The following is a 19629-nucleotide window of genomic DNA, read 5'->3' on the forward strand; positions in this document are numbered from 1 at the left end:
CATTATTTGGGCATTTTCACTTGTGCTGCAGGAGGGCAAGTGTAGAAACCCAGTGTTACCTCCAGCAATTAAAACAGCCTTCAAGAGTTCTTCTTTGCAGAATTTCTCAGGGAATGAAGGTTCCAGCTGACAGCATGTCAAGGCCACTTCCTACTCTGTACCAGGATCCTTGGGAGGATACTACAGATCTCCTGTCAGCAGGATCCCATCACAACCTGTGATTCTGAGCATCAGTGGAAAAGTGAAATTGATCGTTTGCCTCTTTACATCTCTGAGTGGTTATAGACACACACAGAGTTCATACAGCCTTGCTATCTGCAAAATCCAGGTAATTAGTCCTTTCATTTAGTCATCCACCTATCCCAGCTAATTATATCAGCAAACAGACATACTCTGCTGGTTCGTTAAAGGGGTCTTTAATGTGAAGAGAAACGGAAGCTTCTGACTAACCACGCGTGACTCTGAGCTACATTAAAATCACTGTATTTCAGCAGTTTCTGAGCTGTTCACACCATCCTAAAAAAAGTCTCCAGTCTTCCAACAGTCCATCCAATAAAGCTGATGTGGTGCACCAGGTATTCTGGAGGCATCTCTCAGCTGCAGATGAAACCTGGCAGGATTCATCTTTTGCCCAAAATCCTGAGCCTTGCAGGAAAACAAGGCCAAAAAGCACAAATAACCTCAGGTCTTGACAAGCAAAGCTTCTTCCACTGGTCTGACTCCCAACAGAAACATGATGATGACGTTTGTGACACACGAGTCCCATCAGTGGACCACAAAACAACAACAAAAAGGAGGATGATGCCAAGTCTTCTCAGTCACTCAAAATACAAAGAGAGCGTACAGAAGCTTGATGCAAAATCCAGAAATAGTCCAGGGCAGTGCTTGGGCATCACTAAAGGTTTAAGGACTACTGGGGATAATGTGGCCAGCCACAAAGTGTCTCGTCAGAGGTCAGGACTGTTCCCTGCTGCTGGGAGGAGTGAGCAGCCTGTGAGCCCCTGGCAGAGGTTTGGTTTGGTGATGTGACAGAAACCAGGACAGGGCAGAGCAGAGTCAGGTGGCCGAGCGCCGGCGGATCACGAACACGCCCCGCTGCAGCTGCCCCAGGTAGATCCTCATCTTGGTGCTGTCGCTGGTTTTCCTCACCCAGATCTGCAGGAGAGGAAGGGCAGAAAGAATGGGGCAGGAAGATGAATTAGGGGAGAAAAAGGGAAAACTCACAGCAAGCAGCACACGGACAAATTAACTCCGTGTCTCAGTGTCGGAGCTGAGCCCTTCAGGGGCACAGATCAATGAGGTTAATCCCCTCTCCCTCCCCACGTGAGGCATTTGCAACCTGAGTAGGAAATGAAATAAGGTGTCTAACTTCACCTCCTTAACTTCCTGCTCAAAACAGCCCTCGAGAAAAATGACTCTTTCAAGCACCATCAGGAAAGCTGGTTCCTCCTGCGACAGCTCACAACAGAGCCGTGGCACTGAGCTTTGCCTAATCAAGACTAAGTCTCTCTAGATCCACAGATGATAAAATTATCTATCCTGGGATTTGCCCAGACAAGTAACTATTAGTCAAATGAAAAGCTTATTCTGATTCAGTTCCACGAAGCATTTCCCACCATGTACCACAGAAATTGTGTCTGGAGATAAAAGGGCCTCTCTTTTAAGCACCTGCATGGAAGGATTCACACCACGTGCCACAAGACAAATTGCTGCCACCAAGGCAGCCACTCCAGAGTTTTTGAAATCACCTTCAAGGTGTTTAGATCTAAAAACCTGTACTTTAAAAATCAAGTCTGAGCAATTTCCTCTGCATTATAGCCTTCTAATGCATTTCAACATATTTAAATAAATACACTGAGTAAGAATTATCCACTCCTTAGTACTGCAGTGTTTTAGGAGAAAAGCCCAATATTTCCCAATTCAAAGGATTATAAAGTTATGTTGGCCTGTGATTTAACCTAAACTTTCTTTTTCTTCATATATCAGTTACAGGCCTGGCAAGTAAACTGATTTAACTCTATTATTTTAGTTCTAAATTGACTCTACTAACAGGATCCCTTAATATAAAATGAATTTAGTATTTGCCAGGATTTCTACTTCAATTATTTCTCCAGAGAAATTAAAATCAACATTCATTGATAATAATCTCCCAAACGCAACATTTCCAAGGATTTGGCAAGTTTTGCTTGCCAAAATAATTCAAAAATCCATAAACTTTGAGCAACTGTAGGAAACAAACATGCACCATTTTATATTCCACACAGTATGATGGAATGATACATTAGTTTTGCTAAATTACAATAATAACTTTTAACAAATTTTAATGCACCCATAAGCACACTACCACTGCTTTTATCTGAACAACTGAGTGCCACAACTGCCACTGCAAGGGAACAGCTGTGACACAAACAGATCCTACATGCAACTCATTCTGGGGAAAATAAAGTGCTTTCCCTTAGCTGCCACAACAAATTAAAGTTCCTTTATTGGCTGATTGAGGAGAAGTGCACTCAAATCTATTATTTCTTTCCCTGAAGTGTCTGGAATCCGCAAGCAAAAACCAAAGTGCCCCCTTTGCCCAACTGCTGCAGGAGCTAGCAAAACACAGGATTATCCTTCAGAAAAAATGCAAGTCTCTTCCCATCTCAAAAAGAGATTTCTCAAGTCAGTTTTATCTTGGCTTCAGCTTTCTTTACACCCCAGACAGGTATCAATCTTCAGCCCTTACTAAACCCATGTCTCTCCCCCCTCTGCTGACAAATAGAAGCAGCCACAACCTCGTTGGCACCCACAGAACTGATCACACAGCTGATCTTCGTGTTTTCTTTAGACTCCAGGTAAATAGCTTGGCTCTTGTGGTACCTGCAAAATGGAAAAAAAAGAAATAAAAAGGAAATGTATGAATCCATTATTGATAAAGCTGGACAGAGTAAATTTGAAGTCTGCCTTTCTTTCCACAAAACTCTGCAAGATAGTGGTGATCTGATCATACACATACACCCTGCATTAATGGAATTCTGAAATGCAGGAGTCTTAACTCACATTCAACTCTGCACTGAAGGGTGCTGAAAGCAGATTTCACAACTGCAAGGGGGAGAGGCAGAGCCCCAGCCACAGGCCAGGGGAACAGTGACTGACAACACACCCAGGCTTAAAGGGTTAATCCAAGCAGCCTTTCCCATTTCAGACTCAGGATGGATTTCAGAAGGCAACTCCTTATTTTGCCTGACAAAATATGACAGAGCAAATCACAGACAATCAAGTTGTTCCCCAATACAGAATCAGCAGAGCACCACCACCACCACAAGTGGATTACCCTCAATCAGTGCAGCCTGTGCATTGTTTAATGAGACCTCAAATTTCCAATGCTGTCCTATTGTGTGAAAATAGCCAAAATGGTAACTAATGGGTAACTGACTCCGTAATGAGCTGTAAATATCTGCCATAAGGAGTCCATGACTAAACATAACCATTTCATCCCATTCTAGATCATATTTTAAGCTCTATATTGTTCTTAACACACTGTGTATAAAACAAAGACTTTGAAATTCCTAACTCTGGATTTGATTCCATGGACTGCTCTCTTTCACAGCCCACATTTCTCCAAGTGCTGCAGTGTGCCAGCCCCAAACCCCCACTTCCTGTTCATTCTGCCTCATTCTCTTCCACAGGCAGAACTAATTACACTGGAACAGGTGATTTGTAAGTAAATCATCTTAATCAAGCAAGCACCAAAATACTTTACAGTTATAAAAGCATGACTGTATTTCCACCTTTCCCGTAATCATGATTTTATCTGGGCAATCCAAGCTGCAGAATCCCTGCACAGATATTCCCTCAGTAGCCACCCAGTGCAACCCCCTGCAGCCTGGCTGCCATTTGCAAAATACATGGATTTATTGAAACTTTACAGTTATTTCTACAATAACCATACTGTACATGTGGAAGTCTTCCAAGGGTTTATTCCACAATCTCTTCCTACTGGAAAATTTTGCACTCAGAATTTTCACAGTGCTTGCCAGTAGCTGGAATGAGTGTCAGCTTTGAGCCTTCCAAACATACTCATTACCCATGGGGGGGTGGGGGAATAAAAAATCCCTAAATCCTGCAGCCTTTAAAACAATGGCTGGACACAGGTGTCTTTCTCCCTCTTTTTGACAGAAACAATGTCAGTGGGCTCCAGGGCAATGCAAAGCAACAATGATCTGAGCCAAAAAAAAAAAAAAAAAAAAAAAAATCTCAGTTTAGCAAGTCCAGATGTCATTAAGTGATACAAAGGAACTCAATAAGCTGCTGCAAACCCCAGGCCTCACTAAGATGAGACAAGAATCTCAGTCCAGCAGTGCCCTACCATGCCATGCTGTGAGTACTTAAGCAAGTGTTTTGATCTTGATACAATCAGCAGGAGTGCAGGAGAAGCCAGTGCGAACAACAGCTCTCAAGCGTTAGCTGTGCCCACACAGACAAGGAATTATTTCCCCCACTTGCAATTTCTGATTACCAGTGAATTCCAAAGCTGATGACACAGAGGTGTCAGAGGCTTCATTCAGCCCTTGGATTTCACACCATGAATGACTCCATCAATAAATTAATGCTAATTGTGCCCAGAAAAGGCAAAGAGCCAAGTCAGCAGTGTTTCACTGAAGAGCTGTCTCACCTGTCTCACACTCACAGAGACAGGGCAGCTGGAGGCACAGCACCCTGGTGCATCAGTTCCCTGGTCATGTCTCACCCTTTTGCCAAATTTATTTATCCACAGAGGGATAGGACTGAGGAAGTTACCTCAGATGAAAAATGCAATGGGGTTTAAGTTGGCATTCAAGAAAGCAGAGCCAAACAAGTCACTGTTGCAGTAGGTAAAACACACCAAGTGAGGCAAGCAGAAATAATTCCATTTCCTGCTATAAAATATTTAACTGAAAGGCCAAGATTTCCAACTGCAACTCCATCAGAAGATTGAAAGAAATCCCTCTGCTTTACTGAATGCAGCACAGCTAAGAGCAAAAAGATGGTTGCTTTACAGTGAACTGTGGTTTAGGATTTGATGGGGGAGCACAGAGCTTTGAGGATTAAAAAACTGAGTCTAATTCCACATTCACCTGAAACACTCCACTCTGGAGATGTCTGAAATGTCTCTGCAAGACTTCAGGGGGTTCATTACTGGCATTAAACATTCCCTGTTTTCAGTAAATTGTCATGCAGGGCTGCATCAGGAAATAGAGAAAGTCATTCCTGGGCTGTCAGGTTTAGGATTTCTGTGCATGCCAGCATTCTTTATGCACCTTAGGAAGAATGACCCTCCCACTACCAACAGTTACTTCATTATTTCAAAACACCAGGTACTTTGCACAAGTACTATTACTTATTATCAATCAAAAAAAAAATCTAAGCAGGATAATTACAACCAAAAAAAATATAAGATACTGATCTTAAAACAGCATTAGAACAAGGCAGCCAGGAAAGACAACAACTGGAATTCCTGACAGCAAGACCCCCATGACAAGGGAATTCAGCAAGGTGAAAATATCTGTTAAGTGCTTTATGCCACAGCCAGTTACCCTTCAGAGAGAGCTGGTGCTTTGCTGAGGTTCTGGGCTCACTGAAGCTCTTCCAGGTTTAAATTTAATGAGAAGTTTTGAGCTTTACTGACAGATTACTTCAGATGCCTTTTTTTTTTCCTTTCTTTTTTTACTCATGAACACTTTTCAAGTACTCCATATGCTTCAAAATTCTGAAGAGTTTATTCATCCAAATATATCCTGGGGATAGTCACTTTACACACACAAAAAAATTATAAAAGCAAAAAAAAACCCCTAAAAACCTTGATGAATCTGTGAAATAAGTAGCCTGTTCAGTTCCTATCTGCTTCACACTTCATGAATGTTTAAACTGAGGGAGCAGCTTTTATCAGATCTGTGTACACTGAACTCTCAATTAAACCTCAGTCAGAAAGAAAAACTGACCAACTGGCCAAGGGGATTGCTGTGTAAAAAAAACCAGCTTCACACCTACTTCTGTGATAAAATTACAGCCTCATCACTTGTTCTGAGCCACCAGAACACTGAGGTAGGCTACAAATAAGCAGATGACTTTTTGAAAGCAAATTGTTTTCTGCTCAAGTTTAAGATTGCCCCTTTGATTATCCAGGTTTGCAAGTCTCATGGATTAAGTTTAACATCTAAGTTTCCTCTGCAGAATTTAATATTTTCCTTGTGTTTTGTGAGGCTTGTACAGCTGTATGGCCATAAAACTCAACAGAGATAAATCCAATCAGCAATTCTGAAGTTGCCTCTCCCAGGTGGGTTTGATCTTTAAAGGTTATTTGGATTTATTAGAAGCATCTTTCATCCTGAGCAGCTGGTGGATGACATTTCTTCTGCCACCTTGTGGAATGCTGGGCACAAATATGAAGCTCAGAAATGGGAGTGTTGCTGACAAATCATGGAGTGCCTGTGTCCAAACTGGGCAGCTTCAGTCACAACTCCCTGTGGCTGTTGGTGCCTCTCCTACCTCTAATTAGATTTGACTTCCTAAGTGCCACAGTGGGCCATGGAAAAGATTCAAGTCTCCTTTTATTGGAGCCACCAGTTATCTCTGAAAGCCTGCAGGGTGTGAACATTCCATCATCCCCTCTGCTTTACTGGGCCCATGATGAGCTTGTGGAGGGAGCAGCAAACCTCTGCCCTACAGCATTTTGTCCACCAATTCTTTGCTCAAAGCCATTTCTCTCTGCAGCCTCTGCCTCCTCACAAGACAACACAAGACAGACTGATGGAAATAAAAACTCCCCAGGACTCACCATCTCTTGTCATAGTAGAGTTTGCCATCTTCTATCCGAGCTTCAAATCTCTGTGCTGGAGACTCTGCTGGTGTAGCTGGGAGGTGCTCAGGAGAGGAGGGGGAGGCTGGGAACAGCAGAGACACTCTGGTTAAAGATCAGCACGTGCCCATCTCACAGCAGCACATCTGACTGCAAAACTGCAGTCAGTAAGGTTGTGTGTGCAGAAATAGCAAGCAGAGAAAGCTGCAAACTCAAATATCCATCAGGAAAATATTATATATTGAGACGAGTAACTTGACCTCTGCCTTGAATTAAAATATTCACTGAAATACAGCACTTATGTGAAAAAACATTTATGGGTAAGTGATGGACAGTATGTCCTTGATTTTGTTTTAGTTATAATTCACAGTTAATTAGTTAAATATGATCAAAATTACTGAGGCAAGTTAGTCCCACTCTGTCTTGAAATAAAATGTATAGGCTCATCTAGAGAGCTGGAGGCATAAAACCACCAGTGGTCAATCCCTCAATGGAGCTGACAAGCAGACAAGGTGCCCAGATGCACCTGACTATAAAGGAAAAATCTCTTTTCCCAGCTGGATTGTCCCATGCCCAAATGTTTCAGCCATCAAAGATGCTCATGCCCCCCTCCCATCCCTGACCAACAGCAGTTGCAGAGCCAAACATCTGCAGTGCCATTCTCTGCTCAGAGCAGCACCCCATGAACAAGTTCCACTGCATCTGTAACTCACCTGGTCTCTTGGGTGATTTAAGCTGCATGGGAAGAGAGCAAAGCAGGGTTAGAGATCTGACAGGAGCCACAGAAGCTGCACTGATAACTTCAGATATGTTACTTTCCACACTCTGAATATTTCTATTTTAAATGCTCTGTTAAGTGGCATAACACATAACCAGTGTGCTCTGAACAGCCAAAGGTGCAGATCATCAGTATAATGATCCAAAAGGCCAAAAAACTGACCTTGAGAGCATTCAGACAACTCACTCCAATGAGGCCAACCCATCTAACACACTATTTTTGAATGTGATACAGCATTTCCCAGGGTACACAAAATACAGGAGCCAAATCATTAGAGAAACCTCAACAGCTGGCACAAAACCAATGTTCCACTACCTTCCTCAAAATGCCTTAATGAGCAGCTTATATTCTGAGAAATTAGATAAGCCTTCAAGTGTTCAGCAAGAAAACAATATGTTAATCAAAGCCAGAAAAAATTATAAACATGCACATTGCCCCCTATCCAGCTTGCTGGAATATTGTGACAGCAGGGAGAAAAAAAATTAATGAAAAAATCCTACCCCACACTAAGGCTTAAACTAAAGTCAGCCTGTGATCTCCCAGAAAAACACATTGACATCTGCTCAGCCATGAGGAAGAAACTCCTTAACATAGCTCATCCCTTGGTTCACACAAAAGGTAACAGTCATTCAAATTAGGTTAATTAAACCTCAATGAAAAAGAGGAGATACCATCTTGCTTAAGCTTTTCTTGTGCTACTTCAGAAAGCCTACAGGGATGAAATAGTGCCACATCTCAAAAATGAACATTAAAGAGAGCTCTGTTCTCTTCAGGAGAAAGCATGTGCCTTCTCTTGAAAATGAAGAAATACAGTCAAGCAACAATCCCTACCTTATTCAGTGTCCTTAGGTCCTCCATTATTTGCTCATCAGTCAACAAATAATTTAGCTGAGGTATCCAGAATTAAGGTTTCCATAAGCTCTTGACAAGCAAGGCTAAAAATTAAAGGTCAATGACATTTCACTTGAGTAAATGCAAGCCAAAAGGTTTCCAGGATTTTAATAAATGTCTTACTTGAGCTTTTTTTTATGTCAGAGGAATGAATACAAGTCCATCCCCACCATCTTAGCAGCAGAGTGCAAAATCATTTTACCTCATTCAGACACAACCATCAATGAAAAACCTTTAGTGCACTGACATTTACTTCAGGGAAGCATCAAGCACCAGCATTTTCAGTGTTTTTAATCTTTTATTTCTGTAGAGAAGAATCTGTGAGCTGAAACAACAGACTCACTTCAGGTTTTCTACAATGAAGATAAATCCTACCTAAACCCAGTTAAATAAAACTTTGTGTGGTTGGGGATAAATAAGAGCCTACAATGCACCTTTTGGAAAAAAACCCAAAACCTAACTAATTTCTATTTTCAGAGGTTTTGGGTTTTTTTTTGGAAAAAAACCCAAAACCTCTGAAAATAGAAATTAGTGTATTACAGTCTTATTAGAGCTCTGCTGTACTTTTGTTTCTTCATAAAAGTGTTTAGCCAAAAGTATCACACTAAAGTTAACAATTGCTGGGCTGCATTTCAAGGATTTTAGTTTTGATGGACTTTAATCCTCTCCCAGTGAGCAAAGGCAGAGATTTTCACTGTGTGGTTGCTGTATCATGCTCAATTAGCAGGTCATGTTCACTATGAAACTCATTTATTTTGGATGAGATAGGGGCACTAATAAATGACTTTTTTTTCCTGAAAGAGTGAGCAGAATCTCCAACCAGAAAGAGGTTAATTGAAACTGGAGATGCTCATGACCATCCTGCATGAACTCCAAAAGTTCAAGGTTTGATAGTGCCTTCAGAAAATGAGAGTCACTCAGATAAGTTTTTTTAATCTAAGACATACAGGTTTAGAATCTAATAAGAAGCCCCTGCAAAGCAAATATCCTTGCCTTCCTCTCCAGGTGAATTTAATACACAAATAGAAAAAGTGCCTATCATCACAGAGGAGCTAAAAACATATTTCCAGAAGCCAAGGAACATTTTAATTTTGAGACATGCAGCAAGGCAGATCCTAAGGATTACACAGACATGTTTTCTGTCTCTTGTGATACATGAAAACAAGATGAATCTTCATCTTTTCTTATTCAAAGAACAAATCTAGCATCCTTGCTTTTGCTATGCATCTCTGGATTAGAGATCTGAAGCTTTTATCAGAAATGGAAAAACTATTTGGATATGACAAATGTGATCTTTCTGGTAAATGCTTTGTCACGTCTTGAAATGAGAAAAGCTCTGGCTCATGTAAAAAGCCATTTACTATCTATGGAATCAATTATCTCAGCATAGCATATACATATACATATATATATATATATATATATATATATATATATATATATAAAAAATGTTCTTTTAAAGTTTTTCTTTTGTGAAATAAATTGCCTGCAGAATTCAAACTATTCTCACTGACAAAAAAAAGCTATCTCATGATATTGTAAAGATTAAATTGGGATACCAAGGGGTCTCCAAACATATACATATATTGAATTGTATAACTGCTGGTATTTGCTTTAGCACATATTATACATGACAAATGTGCTTCAGTATTCCCCAGGTTAAAATCTGATCCTGGCATTTAATTTCCTTTTCCTTGCTGTACAAAACAACCAAGGTGTGGGTAGCACAGGGGCTGCAAACCCAGCAGTGACTCCAGGGAAGGATATCAGGGGCAGGTTTCCTCCTCTTGTCTGGGATGGGAACTGGATCATTTGGTCGCCGTCTCAGTTTCCTCGTCATAATGGGCTTCACCTCCATTGAATCTGGAGAGAAATGAAGTTGGAGAGCTGATAAGACCAGAGAGAAAGGAGTAAGCAGCAGCAGCTTTCTATACAAGGCACAGGGAAAATAATCTGCCCTCTTTCATTCAGCAAATTGGATTTTTTTTTGTGTGTGTGTGTGCTAGCTTCCAGCACGGAAGCGCTGACAATGAATCCAAGTTCTCTCCCATCAGGTCACTGTTCAGTGCCAGTACTGCAATGCCATGTTTCCAGCTGCTCCAGGTACTGATAAGCAGCACAATGATGCTACAAGGATTCAAGGCAAGTTCCTTTCATGCTCACCCTATCTGCTTGGGAACAGATTTAAAAGGCCAAGCTCATGGAGTTCTTTCCCAGCCACACTCAGATCATTAATAGCATGTAAAACATCAGCTACAAATCAATTGCTCTCTCATCTTCAAGGCAGAAAAACAGCTTTGTCAAAAGATTAGAGAAAATTTCTGCATTGAAGACTGATACAAGTCTGCTGCAGTGATTTCAAACAAACAGTATTTAAATTCAGATTACCTAAGAATGATTATTGAAATGAGCCTAATTAATAACACACAGAGCAGCAGTTGACAGGAAGTAAACTGCAGCATATGCACTGGGGAGAAAGAAGAAAGTCTGTTAAAAACTTAAAACACCGGTCTCATCACCAAGTAATTATCTGAACTTAAGTTTGTCCAAGTGCCTACAGATAACCTTTACTGAACAACTCCACTAAACTCTCACAACTCATTCCTTAATTCATCAAAGTATGTTGAACTGGCAGCCAAGAGACCACACCCACCATAAATGCCAAATACATCATCCCTGTCTCTGTGCTGAGATTTACTGGCTCATCTCTAAGCACCCCCAGATCACCCCCTGGGAAGCATTTCCATCTGGGAAGCCCCTTTGGATCCCACTAGACACAGAGACCTTTAGCAGCTCTGCATGTGCCAAATACACCAAATTCCTTCTCTCCTCATCCAAAGGGTGAACAAGGATGACCACAAGACCAGATTTCGTAAATAAATAAAAGTTACCAAGGAAACAGCATACCTCAAGATGCTTTCCAGTCCACATCAGCCCTAAGAGTTTATATTAAGCCAAGAGCACCATTTAATACTGCAAAACAGGGTTTAATTCTCACTTCTGAATATTATTAGTTAATACAGAACCTGTATTATTAGTTAATACAGAACCTGTAGATACTATGCAAGAAAAATATGAAGGGTGTAAGTCATGGACAGGCCTCAGCAACAAAACCACACTATGAAGTGAGTCCATGAAGTGAGGGAGCTGCTCTCAAAGAACATCAAAGCAGACTTTTGGTTCAGCATCACAGGAACAGAATCCTGCAGGAATAATTAACCCTTGACTTAGCTCCCCTGTGTGCACCACCACAGAGCACTGCAAGGCACCAGGGGTACCAACTGTCTCAAAGAAATCTGTCCATTTAATATAAATTTTGAGTCTGGACATAAATGTAACCCACAAATCTTTGTTTTCTGGCTTTAAGCAGCAGATTTCAACCTTTATTGTTTGGCTTTCTTCAACTGCTTGACCACCACTCCTGCAGCAAGGAAAGGGCACAGCTTTACAAGCTGGCATCACTGGCGAGGCCAATACTGTGACATATCTCAGTTTTATTGCTACACCAGGGAACCAAAGCAGCCTCTCTCCCTGCATATAAGCAAGGCCATCATCCCCTCTGCTGCTCCACTGGCACTGCTTGATTCACCTGTCAACAATTAACTGATTTTTGAGCTGCTTCCTCCATTAAAAGGCCATCAATTCGTGCTCTGCCCCTCCTGGCATCTCCCACCAGCTGTGTAAACCAGCACTGACATCTTTACAGCTCTTCTCCTGAGCAGGAGCAGAGTGGATAACACAAATGACAGGTGCTTATCTTCTTTACCTCCTGTTAATTCCATGGTTAGCTTTTCATTCTCAATCATCTTCTTCTTCTCTTCCAACTCTGCTATCAGATTTTCCTTCAGCTCAATTTTCTTATCTTCAAACTCCTTTGCTGCTGCTTTTTTTTCCTTCACATAATTTTTCTCCACCTGATCTGTCTAATGCAAACCCAAGGAGCAAGAAGGTTAATTAAGGACTCAAGTTAATGATATCACAACAGCTTTTCAAATGCTTTATTGATCAGCTTTTCAGTTCACAACTGGCCCAGCTTCTAAAGAATATCAATATTCACAATCTACAGAAAAACATCCAAATTCCACTTAGTGCTATTGTATTGGCAAAAGAATGATTTTTAAAAAGACATTTTAATGTTGCACAACACATCAAGTCCCTAGCAGAGAGCTCTGCTGATTTATAAACAGCACTCATCACCTTAAACAGCCCTTTTTGACCAGCCCAATGCACAGCCAGATACAAGAGCCCAACTGCAAATATTTACCTCTATTTTAACAACAAAGTGCAGAAGTTACTTAAGGTAAAACCAGCAGTAAGCTCTACTACATCTCAAGTGCAACAAGGCAGCCAGAGGAAGGAAATTTCTTTAAGCCTTCTGGGAAAACAAGCTCAAATACTGGCTGATGAAAGAAGGTTTATGCCTCTTCCATTTAATTAATGCATATTTTTGATAAATTAAGAGTACTTACTTCCAGCTGCAGGAACAGTTCTGAAACACAAGAAAGACTTAATTTATTACCTTCAAAGCTGCACAAAAATACTTCCTTAACATTTTAAGCCATTGAACATTGCAGCCAAGAGAGGAAGTGAAGCAAATAATTCATGTACCTATCCAATCTCTACTCTGACTTCACAGCTTTATGCTGAAAATAAAGTGACTATGAAAATGTTCCACAAAAATACACTGTCACTAGAGGTTTTTTATAGATTGTCACCTCAAAAAGCTTCCACTGTTCCACACTACTGAGTTCAGTTCAGGCTGTAGTAGCAACACTGTACTACTCCATTATTAAAAAAAAAACAAACCAGTAACAGATATACACCAAATATAAGAATGCTGCAATAAAAATCAAACCTTTTATTTACAAAGCATGAAAGCAGCATTATGTAGATAATCAAATGCAGGTAAATTGAAGCTGTTTGTTCTTGCCATGCTGAGGTTTATTAAACCAACATAAAAGAGCTTTACTCCTGCAGTACAAGGCAGCTGGATAAAATTCCAAGTGATCACCACCTGCCCTCCTGTGGAAGAACTCTGCTGCTGCAGCACTGCTCCTGGCCAGCCAGAAATATCAGTTTGCACTGGGGCTTAATTTTATCAGAACAGCCCAGGCCTGTCAGGATGCAGCTCTAGTGCATATGAAAGGTCTTTTTGGAGGTATTTTCCAACCTAAATCATCAGTGAAATTAATCTCAGGAGACAGGTTCCTGTTAATAAGAAATTGTTCAAACCACTTCAGTTCCTCAAGCAAATCCTTTCCCTCTGCCAGGCATTTTCAGAAATACAGAATTGCTTGATTTTGCTAAAGGAGGTGCAGCTGTATTTCCTATATCCACATGATGCCTTCTGTAAAAGGCCCTGCTTCAATATCCAAGGTAAGAACTACTGGAAAGGGAAGAAGAAAGAGAGCAAGCAGCTGGATCTAATTCCCAAGCCACTTCTCTGCAGCAACATAACAAAATCACCCAGAAGGACAAGCACTGGGCACTTTAAAAATTAACTTTGCTCCTTGAAACAGAGCGGTACCCAAAGTCCAGGCAGCCCATTCCATGCCACAGCCCTGCAGAACAACAGTTCCAGCAGCAAATGCTCTGTGCTCATTGTTCACAGACAGATCTTGGGGAAAGCCTGTGCTCCTAATTCCCACTCCTGCAAACTGAAGGAGACAGGGCACCCAAAGGCTTCAGCTGGGGCCACGAAACAACAAAGCAAAGTGGGACACTGTAGGTTAGGAAACAATGGAATCATCTTTTTACTTGTGCTGCTACACAAAAATGAAGGGTAAAACTGTTTATCAGGCAGCAAACAATGCTGATCAAGGGAAGAAAATCATCAAGGCAGATCCTGTCATGTTTGGTGGACCCTGAGAAACCCAATGTACAATGTACCCGAAGATCCCTTTGCTCCAGCAAGTGCCTTTTCTTTAAAGGACAGAATTACCTTTTTTACTTCAGTGTTATATAAAACACACATTTGAGTTATTTGCAGTGTCTCAGAGAGAAATTCCACTTACCTGCATTTCTTATCCTTTCTTTGTACTGCTGGTCCAACTTCTTCATCCTTTTCTGATATTCCTGAAGAGTACCTAGTGGAAATGAATTGCAGATTCCCATTTTATTTTTTCCCCAAGTATTAAATATCCTCAAGGAGTCAGACACCACCCAAAGCACATTCCTTGCTTTTGCAGAAAGTGGATTACTCCTTTTAAGGAGTGTTTTAGCAGAGAGGCTTAACTACAAGTGGAGTTAAGATGGAGAAAAGATGGGAAATTTTTAACTCTGCAGCACAGCTGAGAGCCAACATGCAGTGAAAGATGCTGCTCCCATCCTTCAAAACCCCCATCCTTCCATGACATTTGAAAAGTGCTGAAAATAAAAACCAAAGCTACTCTTCTAAGCTTACCTTCCTGCAGCTGCTGTAACTGCCTCTTCAGAGATGCCAGTTTGTCCTGATACATCCTGCAAGCACAGCAGGAAACTTTAAACACCAAGCACACATTGCTCATTCCACCATCTCTTGAGGTTACATGTTTACACACAATCAAAAACTTTTCAGAACTTCAGGAAACAAATGAACTGCAAACTTAAAGACTTTTATTTCAATGAAAGGTTCTCATTCTGTCTTAAAAATGGGTTTAAAATTTGGGATAAATTAGGATTTTTTTTTTGTTGACACCTAAAATGACATTTAGATCTACAAACATCAGAAACTTTACAGCAGAATCATTCTTGCACTATGTCAAGTTCTATTAGCTGTGTACTAGCTCCCCACATTACTTAAAAAAAACACTGAAATCTATTCCTGGTGCTGCTGCAAACCCGCATTTCTTTTACCACACATCTGTGGTTTAACATTGGCCAAGTCCTCCTGACCTGTATAAAAACAGGTCTCTGCCAGTAAGCAAGAACTCAAAATACTGCAAATGCTCCTACACACCAAGGGCAGACCATTTCAAGTCTCCCAAAAGTCAATTTCTGGTTCAGGACTAGAATTCAATTGTTTAAGGCATTTGGATAGGCATTTTACTTTTCCTCAGCTTATGTAAAGCACAGCCTTTATTTTATTTGAAGGATTTATCTGCAGCAGGATCCATTTGCAGCTGATCTCAGAACTCATAATTATTTCTTTGCCTAAAACAGAAGCAGCCCTTAATTCCTTGAATTTATATAGACCAGAGAAAGTAACTGGAGAGAGCAGAAATACAAGTGTATGGACTCAGGAGCTGTTCCACTGAGGTAAGCACTGAAAACTCCCAATCTTGGCCCATAACTTGGCCAAGTTTTAGGCAATAAATAGCCCTAAACCCACAAATAAATAGAACATCACCATATTTGTATTTGGAATGGTTTACTTACTGCTCTTTCATTTCTACAAAGTCCTCTTCCTCGTGCTTTGCCAGGTCTGTTTCACTGGCATCCTCAGTGTCTAAACAAGGCAAAAAACAACTTGTTAAGATTAAAAAAATATTTAAAAAAGAAAAACCAAACTCAGTAGTAAATTACTTAAAAACAAGGAAACAGGCAAGCAAAAAAGAAATCCCCAAACCTCAGGCAATTTAGCATCAAAGACAACCTGAGAGATGAATTCAGGAGGGAAATGAAACATCTCATGTTCCTGCAACTGTGAGTTTTGCATGAACAGCTTCAACTTCAGCCTGGGAATTTCTCCTCATTTAAGACGGGGGGCTCGACATTAATACTCACACACAGGTGAGACACAAACAGCCTAAAGACTCTGAAAGACATTTCACAAACCTGTTACTGGAGTGCCACCCACTCAGTGCTGCTCGGGTTGACCACAAAGGTCTCACAAAGAGAGCAGTTACTGGCTAGGACCTGAACTTCTCACCTATACTTCACTTAGTACTGCAGCATTCAAATACCAGCACTGCCATAAAGATAGCTGCATTTTATAAACACTATAAACTGTAAATAAAGTAAATCACTGTGGGATTGCAGTTTGCTGCTAAGACTTTTCAGGCTTCTATTTGTAACATGTGGGTAGCCAAGAATCCATTACCTTACCAAAGAGGGGCAAGTGCCTCCAGACTTTACAGGGTACAGCTGAGAAACCTAAACCACAGCCAAATCCCTACACATGGCAGGGGAGCCCAGCCCCTTAAATCAAACCTTTCTTGGATTTTTCTTAAAATATAAACGTGCCAGGGGAGCCCAGCCCCTTAAATCAAACCTTTCTCAGATTTTTCTTAAACTACAAACAGTTTAAACGTAAGATAAAATTTAAAGCACCAAAGATAAACCAATAAGCTTTTTAACTGCAAGAAATGTACTTCGATGTCTGGGCCACCACAAAGGATTTCCATACTCTGTTGGGAGAGCCCCAACTGACCCTGTCCCCTCTGCATGTTTAGTTATCCCATCTATAACCAGGCCAGAGGGGATAGAGGGCTCTGCTGCCAGTAACAGGCACTGCCCAAGAGTCCTCCATCTCCCTTATCTGTCGTTTTATGCCCTCTGCACTCTTGGCTACTCTGGGTTTTACCTAATTTCCTCCTTCCCCTCGCTCCCTGGTTCTTGTACTTGGCTCACATCCTCCTGCAGTGCTACACTTCTGTCCTTCTCCTCCCTTAGTGCATCCTTTCCCCTTCACACCACGGAGTTAGAACCCATACACTAGATTTCTCCGCTCTTTTCACTCTGCTGTCGCACTCAGTCCCCTGCCCAGCTCTCCCCCGTGTCCCACTGTCCCCTGTTCACCTGGGAAGCCACAGCTCCACCTCTCCAGCGGCTTCTCTCGTTTACTTTTCCGCGGGGAGCCGCTGCCGCCTGACAGCTCCTTGTTTCCCTGGGGTGCTCTCGCCGCCCGAGCCCCTGAAGCCCCCAGCCCTTCCCCAAACACCGTGCGGAGCGGAGCGCTCCCCTCCACCCCCCACCCCAACGAGACCCCCCGCTCCGTCCCCCCGCCCCCGGGCACCGACCCGCCCCTCCCCACACACCCTCGTCGGAGTCGCGGGCCCGGGCGCTCCGCTCGCCGTCCTCCTCCTCGGCGCTCTCCAGCTCCTCCTCCTCGTAGTAGTCGGGCGCGGGGGCCATGGCGGGGGCGGGCGGCCCCGGCGGGGCTGCGGGCGGCGCGGACACGAGCCCGGCCGCGCTCATGGCCGCGGGCGGGACGGGACGGAGCGGCCGCCGCTCGGCAACCGCGGCGGGAACCGCGGCCGCGCTTCCGCTTCCGGGCGGCGCCGGGGCCGCCGCGCCCCCGCCCGGCCAACGCGGGTCCTGCGGGTCCGAGGCTTACCGGTTCGAGTCCCGGCCCCGCCCAGTGCGCGGAATGGGGTTGGACTGTGCCGGCGTGGGGTTTAACTCCTCAGCGGCTTGTGGCCACCTGGGCTCGTGTTCGTGGACCAGGCTCTGCTCAAAGATGCCAAGAGATGGGATGGGAGCAACGGGCAGAAACATGCCCAGGAAGTTCCACCTAGAGATGAGGAAGAGTTTCTTCGCTGTGCAGTGACCGAGCAGCAGAACACAGACCAAAGAAGGCGTGGAGTCTCCATCTTTGGGGATGTTCCAGAACCGCCTGGGCACAATCCTGTGCCTCGTGCTCTGGGATGACCCCGCTGGAGCAGATGATCCCACTGTGATCCCTTCCAACCTGGCCCATTCCGTGATACAGACACAGAGCAGAACCTTGCCTCGGTGGGGACGGACTCATTAGGACACTCGTAGTCTTTTTATTTATTTATTATATTTTAATAGAGAAATTACTTCCCATTCCTCCCGGCAGAGCCCCGCCACAGAGAGCACTGTGATCTCACCCAGGTGAATCAGGCGCCACGTGCCAGTGAACAGCAGCTTTGTAGGACACATGCCTCACATCTGCCAGGTCCTGGTTATTCTCCTGACTGGGCACTGCTACAAAATTAAGGATCAAGACACTTGTCCTGTGGTGAGAATCGTATGCAGGATCCCACTCCCCTCTGAAAATACCTCACTGTGGTATTTCAGACTAAATATCTCATGTATCTTATTTCTGCAGCTCTAATTCGCCTGGGAACGACTAATTAATCTCATCACGTCCAGCACAGCCACACTAATCGCTCACCTTCAGCTGCGAGGTGCATTCCTCACATGCACAGCTTATTGACTCACTGAGGCACTACAAACACCTCACCGAAGGGAAGGAAATGGGTTTGATCTGAAGCTCTGACCTCCAAAACCTGCAGCGCCTCTCCCAACCCGCCGAGCCGGGTGCTCAGCGCTCAGAGCAGCACCAGGTCGGTCACACCGTGTTCTCAAAGGGGCAGCGATAATGCAACGCAGCCACTCGGCTTTCCTGCCGATCACCCCAAAGGTCTGTTTGCCCAGACTGACAATTTTTAACTCGGAACACCCATGCCAAGCATGCTCCGTGCCTCTTTCCTTAAGTCAATATTGCCTCTAACAGGGGACGAGGCACAGGCACGGCCAAAAGTGGGCACCACCCCCCAAGCAGAACTTCTGGGAGCGTTTTTGTTTCGGGGGAGAGGCACCACCCCTCCTTTCCCAAGGAATGCTGTGGGTTATCAGCACGTTGGAAACCCCTCCTTTTCCCTTCTCCCCGCTCAGGCAGCGTGGCTGGCACGGCTGCCCGCGGCCCCGGGGTGAACAGGAAAGGGCGTGGTGGCGGCTGCCACATCGCATGAGCTGCCTGGTGCCCACGGGTCTGTGCTCTCCCCACGCTCACACCTGGCTCGAACTCCTCAAATCACTCCCCAAAGCCAACCAGTCGCTGAGCTAAAAATAGAAACGGGACTGCAGGACTCGAGAACTAACCAGAGCCCCCCTTCGGAGCTTTACAAACACTAGTATTTCCCCTTTCTCCCCCATTTCCTGTGTCTATCTGTTCCATCTGTCCACACACTCGGCTCACCAGCTCCCCTGCCAGCCGAGTTTGTGCTGCTGGGGACACCAAACCAGTTCTAAGTGTGCCTGAACCACAGCTGCCCTCCCCAGGATCATCTGCCCTGCCTCACTGCTGCCTCAGCACGTCCTGTTCGGAGCTGACTGCCCTCCCAGCACAGCCCTCCGCACATCGGGCAGGTGCAGGCACCAACACGAGGGCACAGGAACCCCCTGAACAGGAGCCAGCGGGCAAAAAACTGCAAACTGCCGCTGATGCAAAGCTTCTTTAGCTCGTTCTGTG

At 43.5% G+C, this 19629-nt stretch overlaps 1 protein-coding gene across 1 annotated transcript; it reads right to left on the bottom strand.

Moving 5' to 3' along the window:
• Positions 1 to 400: 400 nt before the first annotated feature.
• On the bottom strand, positions 401 to 17657 carry SUDS3 (SDS3 homolog, SIN3A corepressor complex component). Its single transcript, XM_009092310.4, has 12 exons — positions 17447 to 17657; positions 15846 to 15915; positions 14893 to 14948; positions 14504 to 14575; positions 12959 to 12978; positions 12256 to 12412; positions 10257 to 10352; positions 8430 to 8491; positions 7534 to 7555; positions 6800 to 6905; positions 2778 to 2862; positions 401 to 1155 (listed from the first exon to the last, which is right to left on the bottom strand). Exons 1-12 carry the CDS (start codon positions 17604 to 17606, stop codon positions 1057 to 1059), a joined length of 1005 nt encoding a protein of 334 aa, XP_009090558.2. The 5' UTR covers positions 17607 to 17657; the 3' UTR covers positions 401 to 1056.
• Between the last annotated feature and the right edge of the window lie 1972 nt (positions 17658 to 19629).

The sequence above is a fragment of the Serinus canaria genome, chromosome 15, assembly GCF_022539315.1.
Source record: "Serinus canaria isolate serCan28SL12 chromosome 15, serCan2020, whole genome shotgun sequence".
NCBI classification, from domain to species: domain Eukaryota; kingdom Metazoa; phylum Chordata; class Aves; order Passeriformes; family Fringillidae; genus Serinus; species Serinus canaria.

Bases quoted from the DNA above. Each gene is read 5' to 3' on its own strand.
- SUDS3 (XM_009092310.4), bottom strand. From the start codon at position 17,606: ATGAGCGCGGCCGGGCTCGTGTCCGCGCCGCCCGCAGCCCCGCCGGGG. The intron at 14,949-15,845 runs GTAAGTAAACCA...CTGTGCTTGCAG, and splicing joins TTTGTAGAAATGAAAGAGCA to GATGTATCAGGACAAACTGG. The intron at 2,863-6,799 runs GTGAGTCCTGGG...TCCATTTTGCAG, and splicing joins CTCTACTATGACAAGAGATG to GTACCACAAGAGCCAAGCTA.